The following is a 10,023-nucleotide window of genomic DNA, read 5'->3' as shown; positions in this document are numbered from 1 at the left end:
AACCCCAGGCTTTCTCACTTGTTTTGTTTTCTGCTATTGCAGTGAGTTGAAATAGCTCATAGAGGGGTCAGAGCAAGCGATCCAGCAGGAAGCCTATAGTTGGTGGCTGTGAGTTGCTAATTTGACTCACTGGATCTTGTGAAGCCATGCTTTAAGATGCTTTCATTTTGCATATAAAGGTGATGCTGTACTTAGGCAACAGGGAGCTGTTGCCTATCAGGCAGCTCTGCTCCCTAGCTGCATGTTCCTTTGCTGTGCTAGTTCTGGAACTCACCTGATGACACAGATAGCAGAGTCAATAACTTCACCAAAAGGAATTGACATTCTTCTGTCAAGTTAATGACTTGAGTTAAATCTGTTTGTGTAGCAGGCAGATGTGTGCCAGCACTAAGGCGCAAAGGGGGGGGGGAGAGAAGCAGCCACACCGCAGGGCAGGAAGAGGCCCGTAATTTCAGCATAGCACAAAAGCAGCAGGAGAGCACGATTTTGCTGAGGCATCCTGGCCTCCCTCCCCCCTTATTGGAAGGCGAAGATTTGCTAGAAGCTCTATATTACTTTTCCCTGCAGCGAGGGAAGAAAAAAATCCAAGAACTAGTAAAACGTATTTTAGCAAACTGGTCTCTGGGGTTTATGTTTCAAGTCTTTGCCACCTTGCATTTTGTGGACCTGTTATGCACCAAATAGCCAAGCACTATAAAGATTTTAGGGGCTGCTTATCTTTTTAGTGGCAGAAGTGGATGTGTCCTGAGATTACTTTAATGGAAATATAAGTAGCTAAGAAATCTTTCCTAATATCCACTCTAAACCTCCCCTGGCACAACTTGAGGCCGTTTCCTCTCGTCCTGTTGCTTGCTACCTGCGAGAAGAGACCGACCCCCACCTCGCTACAACCTCCTTTCAGGTAGTTGTAGAGAGCAATAAGGTCTCCCCTCAGCCTCCTCTTCTCCAGACTAAACAACCCCAGCTCCCTCAGCCACTCCTCATAAGACTTGTGCTCCAGACCCTTCACCAGCTTCGTTGCCCTTCTTTGGACACGCTCCAGCACCTCGATGTCCTTCTTGTAGTGAGGGGCCCAAAACTGAACACAGTACTCGAGGTGCGGCCTCACCAGTGCCGAGTACAGGGGCACTATCACCTCCCTGGTCCTGCTGGCCACACTATTCCTGATACAAGCCAGGATGCCATTGGCCTTCTTGGCCACCTGAGCACACTGCTGGCTCACGTTCAGGCGGCTGTCAACCAGCACCCCCAGGTCCTTTTCTGCCAGGCAGCTCTCCAGCCACTCCTCCCCCAGCCTGTAGCATTGCATGGGGTTGTTGTGACCCAAGTGCAGGACCCGGCCCTTAGCCTTGTTGAACCTCATACAGTTGGCCCCGGCCCATCGATCCAGCCTGTCCAGGTCCCTCTGCAGGGCCTTCCTACCCTCCAGCAGATCAACACTTCCACCCAACTTGGTGTCATCTGCAAACTTACTGAGGGTGCACTCAATCCCCTCATCCAGATCATCAATGAAGATGTTGAACAGGACCAGCCCCAACACTGAGCCCTGGGGAACACCACTCGTGACCGGCCGCCAACTGGATTTGACTCCATTCACCACCACTCTCTGGGCTTGGCCGTCCAGCCAGTTTTTTTACCCAGCAAAGAGTACGCCCGTCCAAGCCATGAGCAGCCATCTTCTCCAGGAGAATGCTGTGGGAAATGGTGTCAAAGGCTTTACTAAAGTCCAGGCAGACAACATCCACAGCCTTCCCCTCATCCACTAGGTGGGTCACCTTGTCATAGAAGGAGACCAGGTTAGTCAAGCAGGACCTGCCTTTCATAAACCCACGCTGACTGGGCCTGATCCCCTGGTTGTCCCGTACGTGCCACATGATGGCACTCAGGATGATCTGCTCTATGACCTTCCCTGGCACTGAGGTCAGGCTGACAGGCCTGTAGTTCCCCGGATCCTCCTTCCGACCCTTTTTGTAGATGGGTGTCACATTTGCTACCCTCCAGTTGACTGGGACCTCCCCGGTTAACCAGGACTGCTGATAGATGATGGAGAGTGGCTTGGTGAGCACTTCTGCCAGCTCCCTCAGTACCCTTGAGCGGATCCCATCCGGCCCCATAGACTTGTGTGTGTCTACATGGTGTAACAGGTCGCTAACCATTTCCCCTTGGATAATGGAGGCTTCATTCTGCCCCAACTGGTCTGGCTATTAAAGACTGAAACAAAGAAGGCATTATGTACCTCAGCCTTTGTGGTTTCCTCCCCCATCCAATGAAGGATGGAGATTCTCCTTAGCCCTCCTTTTGTTGTTAATGTATTTATAGAAACATTTGTTATTGTCTTTTACAGCAGTAGCCAGATTAAGTTCCAGCTGGGCTTTGGCCCTTCTAATTTTTTCCCTGTATAACCTCACAACATCCTTGTAGTCCTCCTGAGTTGCCTGCCCCTTCTTCCAAAGGTCAGAAACTTTTTTTTTTTTGTTGTTTTTTCCTGGGGACAGCCTGCTCCTGTGCCTGTAAGATTTCCTTCTTGAAAAACATCCAGCCTTCCTGGACTGCTTTACCTTCAGGACTGCCTCCCAAGGGACTCTGTCAACCAAACTCCTAAACAGGCCAAAGGCTGCCCTCTGGAAGTCCAAGGTAGCAGTTTTGCTGTCCCCCCTCCTTACTTCTCCAAGAATTGAAAACTATCATTATGCCATATGATCACTATGCCCAAGACGGCCTCCAACCATCACATCGCCCACCAGTCCTTCTCTGTTTGCAAACAAGAGGTCCAGTGGGGCCCCTTCCCTAGTTGGCTTGCTCACCAGCTGTGTCAGGAAGTTATCTTATCTCCCACACACTCCAGGAACCTCTGAGCCTGTTTCCTCTCCGCTGTATTGTATTTCCAGCAGATATCTGGTAAGTTGAAGTCCCCCATGAGAACAAGGGCTAGTGATCATGAGACTTCTCCCAGCTGCTTATAGAATATTTCATCTGTAACATTAGGTAGAGTGGTAGCGTGCACTTCAGCAGTACCCAGAGTATCTTAAAACATGTTCAGAGTTACTGCTAAATAATTCTGAAAAGGAAGTAGCAAACATAATGCAGATGCATGAAAAGCTTTACAAGTAAAGAAAGGTTTCCAGACATTTATTTCTGGAATTGTATACCAGGTATTAAAGTACAACAAATACAAAATAATGCTAAAAAAAAAAAAATCAGTGTTTATGTACAAATATTAAAACCAATGCAACAATAGCAACTTCCTCTTGAACATCTGATATTAATAACATGTTCCGATTGTCACTAAATTTGTTGTTATGCACAGGGTACTTACTTTGAACCGAGAATAACTGGAATCTCTGTTTTATTAAGAGGACTATAACCATACCTACTGTATTTTACAATCGACAGTATTTTCCTTCTTCCAATGAAAAATAGGAATAAAAAAATAGTAACCTTGTCATTATTTTATAAATTACTGTATTTAGTTTCCCCATCTGTAGACAATGTGCTTGTAGTGCTGGGCAAATAGTGTCTCTGTTGGTCAGTTTATCCATTAGTTTACATTCAAAGTTGAAATATTTACCTGAAGACTTTGGTTAAATTAAGTAGTATCAGTATGTTTACTTGATCTGAAGTTTTCATACATTTTTGACCCTCAGTTTTAAAAATTAAAAACAGGAAACAATTGCACAATTCATTGACCTAACAGTACACAATTTAGTATCCTTCAAGTAAATTCAGCAGTTTGACCATGACAAGAAGAAAACTAAACATTTAAAAACCTAGCATGAGAAGATGACACATGACTAACCAAAGTAAAAGTATTGCTATAATCACAGCACCAAGTTACACATCTAAATGAATCAGCTATCCTCTTCAGATTCCCTGTACATAAAAAGGATACATTTACCAACACTGCAGTTGCCCATTATGGATTTTTGGTTTGTTTGTATGAAGAAAAAGTATGGCAGAGGACAAGAATTCATCACAGTTTGTTATAAGAATTGTGCTTCACCATCAAAGAACCAAGGCAATATAATTTCTTCATATGGTTGCAATTCAGTTATCTTCATGCTGACTTTCAAAACACAATTCTTTTAATAAACAGTAACAAGTTCTCCATTTTAAATGTTTAAACCAGGAGAAAAATAATTAAGTCCAGCTTCTAAAAGAAAAATTCAATAAATAGCTATTTTACATGGATAAAGTCATAGTGGTACAAATTTATGAATGTCACATCAAGCATGCACAAAAATGTTACTATACACAGAAGTAGTCAGAAAATATTGAAATAGATATCTAAAAAGATATGAAGAATTTACATATTTACAAAATCTTGCAAATTATTGCCTCATTTTAACAAGGAATTAAAAGTAAATGATACCAGCTAGCTAGCCAACAGGCTAATTAAGATCAGCATTTAAAAAATCTATTAGACTAGCTGGAATTCATTTTTCTCTCATCATTTTCTGAATTTTGGTCAAAAGTCTTTATTAAATAACTAAAGTGTCCATTCAACTTGCTGACAACCCAAACCTTAGACAAGTCTCTGTCTACATTAAGAGCCCAGCAATGCATAGATAAACTGAATATATTACTGCATCAGCTAATGAGAATGGGTATGTTCATTTAAGTGCAACTGGTATAAGCATTCAGTCATATTTGTATAATGATTTTTATACAGACCAGCCACTCACTGTAAACCCATAAACATGAATGTATAACAATGAAGGATTATGGGCAGTATTTTACAAAATTACATAAAATGTGTTGATTCATAAACAAAAGAAACAAGGTACACAGTTCAGCACAAAACACAGCAACAAGAAGCTGACAACTTGGCTAAAAATGTCAGAGTACAACACAGGGTCAAGGCTACCCATTATTTACTGTGTACTTATTAGAATTACATATTTCAAATGTATAAGTTAAGAACTGATTACAAAATTATCTTTACTTTTGTCCACTGTGTTAAACTAATTTGTTTTAATGTGGTAAATGTGCTATTGCATAAACGCTTCAAAGCAATCTTCATTACAATGCTGTAAAGAAAATTCCATATGCTGCATCCAAAACTCAGGATGTCAATGCAGTTCACAGTATGCATAATTAATATTTGAAAGGGAAGAGGGTATTTAAGTCACTACTTTTTAATTACTCAGCATAACCTTGAAGCAACTATTAAAAGTATCAACAATGCAAGCTTAATCACTTCAATAATGAAAACAAGTTAGTGGCAGTTAAATTTGTAATATGAACAGTGCAAAGAAAAAGTATGGAGGGAAAGAGGTAATCCTAACAAAGTAATGTTCTCCCGCAAGAATTAGAACAAACATTTGCAAGACAAACTTTGTGGATGGCTAAATTACACTCAATGTTCAAAATAAAAAAATTACTGAAGTTAAATAGTTGCTTTTATGGGAAACATTTTTACTCATCCTTTCCTATTTGACCAAGGTTGTGAAGTGCCATTTTTGAGCCAATGACTTGCCAAAACAAATAAATGCAATCCACGCTGAGGAAAAACTTTCAAATACATACTTCAAGGTTCTACTACTTCTATATAAACTAGATAGTCCCTCAGAACTGTAACACTTCGAACTGCAGTGCTCCAAACAATTTAAGATGTCTTCCAAAACGTAGACTGTTTAGTGGTAAATCCTAAGCTGTGCAGACTGTAGCTTTATACAACATCAGCTGCCTTAGGAAAGTTAAGTTACACAGGTGCATTAATCTTCATAGTTGTGGACAAAACCCATCTGAACACAATAGCCTAAGATGCACCTGTTTAAGCCAGTAAGTTTAAAGTACACAGATACCTCTGGCAGCATAATTACTTCTGTGTAAGGTAGCCATGGCCTATAATTTTGCAACAGCATCCAAGTATAGGTCTTCATACTTTACTCATGTTAAGTCCCTTGTGCTAGCTTCTACCAAGATGAACTTGCTGTTTTTTAAACTGAAGTGCTCTAGTTTAGTATCACATGAGAGAAGGTTCCATTTAAAAAACATCCTTGTATGTTTGTGCAGTTTAACTTAAAAGAAGCCCATCCCTGCCTTCATAAGAAAAAAAAATATGCTACATTGAGCAGGGATCAGGATCAGTACCTGTAAACATTGTTATTACACTGCATCCATTACAGCAAAAGTAACTTAGACTAAAAAGCCACTCCAATCAGTTCAGAACTTCTGTGCTGGTTTTGAAATGGTGGCCTCTGTCTACAGGCTTTAAAAAGAAATTGAAGCAGAGCTTAAAGCTGCACCACAGAGTTCTCTTAGTCCCAAACTCTGCCGAACATTTCCACATTTATGGACTGAAAAAAGAAATTACTCTTGATAAATCAAGATATAGTTCTATACATAAAAAGACATCACTGATGTCATAAAGTTCAAACTTCCAGTGAAAGACTAAGCAAACCTGATAGCTCCCATCAAGTTTACTACTACTGCATAAAGTACCCACTGTTTGTTTAGTTTTCCACAGTCATTCTGAGTGAAGGGCAGTATGTTGGTGAAGAGCATGGGTATTGATAAAACCATTTGTCTCATTTGCAGATAGACTGCTGAAGTCAGCCACTGAAACAGCCATTTTGGCACTGGTAATATGGTGTGTGTGGTTCTCAAAGTCCACACCAAGGTTATTTACAGAGACATCATTCATGAAAGATTCTGGGACAGCAATTCCCATTTTCAATCTCTTCGCAGGTCTTTCTGTCTCCTCACTGCACATGTTCATTGGGTTTAGCTCTGAATGATAAAAGCCAGTCTCAAATAAATTAAAACAATCACTTTCACCATTGCTAGGCAAGTTAAGCAATTCTTCTGTTCCAACAGGCACATGATTAACTGGTGCTCGGGGTAAGCTGTCCATAGGAGGAAAGGCATCATCCAGGCAGTTCACATCTGAAGTGTGGCAGACCGTAGCTACACTGTTTGTCAATGCTGGAAAAAAAAGATAAACATAAAATGTAAATGAAATAGCTGTTTATATAGTTACAACAAAAAGCTTTTTTGTTTTTGTTTTGGTTTTTTGGGGGTTTTTTTTGGGTTTTTTTTGGTTGGGTTTTTTTTTCCCTTGATTTACCTGTCAACTCATTGGCAGTGATAGAGTTCAGAATGCTTAGCTGTTGATCAGGAATGGTTTCTGTTCGAGTATTAGATGTTAAGGCTGAAGAATGTACTGCTCCACCAAGGGCTTCTGCTTCATCTACCAAACGATCCATGTAGTCCCTTAAAGAATATGGCATTCATAATTTCATAACAGGAAAACAAGGCCTAAAAGTGATGATGGATTTAATTTCAGTTGCTATAGCTACTGTAGCATTACACTGCAATGACGGGAAGAAAAAAATGATCATCATCTACATTTACGATTTGCAACAGAAAACATATTCCAAGAATGTTTTACTTACGTAACTCCTGGATGATGGTTATATCTCTTCTTTCCAAATCTTGTTTGCTGAGCAAAGTAATCATAACGTTCTGACTTTTTCCACATGTAATAGAAAGCCACACACTCAGCAACTGTTCTGGTTCTTACCTAAAAGAAGGCAAGAAGAACTGACAAGATTAACGCAAAGAATTATGTTTTGTCATCTCCCCAGTTCCCATATTCCTGCAACATTGTTAGTTTTACTGTTCTAGTATCTGGAACAAACCAATTAAATCAGGAGACTTGAAAGAGATCTACAGTTTCAAATTTCTTTACCAAGAAGGTGGTAAAACACTGGAACAGGCTTCCTAGAGAGGTGGTCGATGCCCCATGCCTGTCAGTGTTGAAGAGGCATCTTGACAATGCCCTTACTTTAAAAGCTTTAAAAGCTTTAGCTTTTGGTCAGCCCTGAAGTGGTCAGGCAGTTGGTAGGTCCCTTCCAACTGAAATATTCTATTCTATTCTAAATAAGTACTACATCTGTTCTATTATATGCATTATTGTTGTTTGGGTTTTTTTTTTAAACTAGATTGAAACTGTATCTACATCTGAAGCATTTCAGTTCATAACCTATATAACAATTTTTTAAACTATAAGACAGACTCTCTCTTAAGAGGAAAAAGCTGAGCAAATCAATTACCTAAGAGAAGTGAAGCAGAAAATACTTTGGGTACTTAGACAAATTCTGGTCCATAGTGACAGATCAACTCATGTGCTTTGCTGCATGTTGGAAAAAATATTTTTAAATTATTTCTTTGTATCTCTGGTGAATTACTGCTTATTGGTAAAGTCCATTTAAAATTTGAACCACCCAAATATTTATCATAGGACAGGTTAAGCCAAGTGTTGAGCAGGACTAGCTGACTGTTGTTGAACAGCAACCACAACCCTATAAAGTTTACCCGAAATACAACAAAACCACCAGTCTCCTAAAGAAAAAACTTGTGGTTTAACCCCAGCGAGCAACTAAGCACCACACAACTGCTTGCTCACTCCCCCCCCAACAGGATGGAGGAAGAAGAATCGGAAGGGTAAAAGTGAGAAAACTCGTGGGTTGAGATAAAGACAGTTTAATAATTTAAAAAAACAAACAAACAAAAAACCCACCCCACCCCCCACCCAAAAAAAAAACAAACAAAAAAACAAACAGAGAGAGAGAGGGGAAAATAAAACCCAAGAAAGACAAGCGATGCAAATGAAAACAATTGCTCACCACCAACCTACTGATGCCCAGCCAGTCCCCAGGCAACGGCAGCCCCCGCCAACCTTCACCCTCCTAGTTTTATTGCCGAGCATGACGTCATATGGTATGGGATATCCCTTTGGTCAGTTGGGGTCAGCTGTCCCAGCTGTGTCCCCTCCCAACTTTTTGTGCACCCCCAGCCTACTCGCTGGCGGGGCAGTCTGAGAAGCAGAAAAGGCCTTGACTCTGTGTAAGCACTGCTCAGCAATAACGAAAACATCCCTATATTATCAACACTGTTTTCAGCACAAATCCAAAACATAGCCCCATACTAGCTACTATGAAGAAAATTAACTCTATCCCAGCCAAAACCAGTACAAAACCTCAAGGTGGTATCAAAACATACAGGAGATGTACAGAAAGTTTGGAAACATCCATATTGTCAACTGTACCAAATGATACGTATATTTGATCAAAAAAACCAAAACAAAAACAAATAAAAAATCCAATTCCTATTCTTCAGGCACAGAGGAGTCAATCAGAAGCAATCCAGATCAAGATTAGAACTCTTTTGCTGGCCGGAAAACAGAGTACTGATGGATGACTACACTTTCTGAAAACACAAAGAACGAATCCTGTTTCTGTAGAATTACACCTTCCTGGTGACAAAAAAAATTAAAGATGCATTTTCCCCTCCCACAGCCATGGTATGGAAATACTATACTTCTAGGAGAGGCAGATATTAAATTTAAGTTAAATTATAATATAAATGTATAAATGGAAGTAATGTCAACATAAGTCAATTTCAGATAAAATATATTGACTCATCTTGCAACGCCTAGCTTTTCCAATGACATCGAAGGTAAAATTAGCACAAAAATGCCAAGCTGGTTTTAATATGTTGGTTCTTATTTCACTCTTCTGCATGGCTTCTGAAAAATGCATTGCTTTTACAAATTTTCAGCATCATATCATCTACCAATTCTTCCATTTAACTGTAAAATACTAACCTTGTTTTTCTGTATGAGATGAAAGTCTTTTCCATAAATCAGAAGTGCATGTTCAAAGCTTCTGCATTCTTCTTCTGTCCATGCCGTCATCTCTTCTAGACAATTACAAAAGTAGCATGATAAACTTGTTTTCACTCACTATCCTTTTACAAAGAACAAAATATTTGTTGCTAATGGATGAATATCCAAATGCATTCTAAAAAAACCAATAGTTCAGTTATTTAGACCCATGTTCTTTACTGTACAGATATCCCACCTGAAATCTAACATTCTTCTTTATAAAGACTCGTAAAAGAGTTTGATTTCTGAAATCTTTAATCATTGAAGGCAAAGGACGTTCAAAAGATTTACTATTTCTTAGTAAGTTTGTCATCAAAAAAACAAGGTTTGATAACACCACCGAGGTATCAGTG

The 10,023-nt window shown here is 39.8% G+C and overlaps 1 protein-coding gene across 1 annotated transcript; it reads right to left on the bottom strand.

Moving 5' to 3' along the window:
- Nucleotides 1–3,112: 3,112 nt before the first annotated feature.
- LOC148055213 (mesoderm induction early response protein 3-like) lies at nt 3,113–8,139 on the bottom strand. Its single transcript, XM_087762415.1, has 4 exons — nt 8,058–8,139; nt 7,398–7,525; nt 7,070–7,215; nt 3,113–6,927 (listed from the first exon to the last, which is right to left on the bottom strand). Exons 2-4 carry the CDS (start codon nt 7,481–7,483, stop codon nt 6,470–6,472), a joined length of 690 nt encoding a protein of 229 aa, XP_087618541.1. The 5' UTR covers nt 7,484–7,525; nt 8,058–8,139; the 3' UTR covers nt 3,113–6,469.
- Nucleotides 8,140–10,023: the final 1,884 nt, after the last annotated feature.

This window comes from Nipponia nippon, unplaced genomic scaffold (genome assembly GCF_047370975.1).
Source record: "Nipponia nippon isolate SJK-2023a ecotype South Korea unplaced genomic scaffold, ASM4737097v1 scaffold_26, whole genome shotgun sequence".
NCBI lineage: Eukaryota > Metazoa > Chordata > Aves > Pelecaniformes > Threskiornithidae > Nipponia > Nipponia nippon.
The sequence above is the reverse complement of the archived record's forward strand: the minus strand, read 5'-3'. Positions and strand labels throughout refer to the sequence as shown.

What these genes read in the sequence shown, in the direction of transcription:
- LOC148055213 (XM_087762415.1), bottom strand. Translation starts at nt 7,483, where the DNA reads ATGTGGAAAAAGTCAGAACGTTATGATTACTTTGCTCAGCAAACAAGA. An exon ending in AACCATCATCCAGGAGTTAC is followed by an intron (nt 7,216 to 7,397) that starts GTAAGTAAAACA and finishes ATATTCTTTAAG; the next exon opens with GGACTACATGGATCGTTTGG. An exon ending in CACTGCCAATGAGTTGACAG is followed by an intron (nt 6,928 to 7,069) that starts GTAAATCAAGGG and finishes TTTTTTTTCCAG; the next exon opens with CATTGACAAACAGTGTAGCT.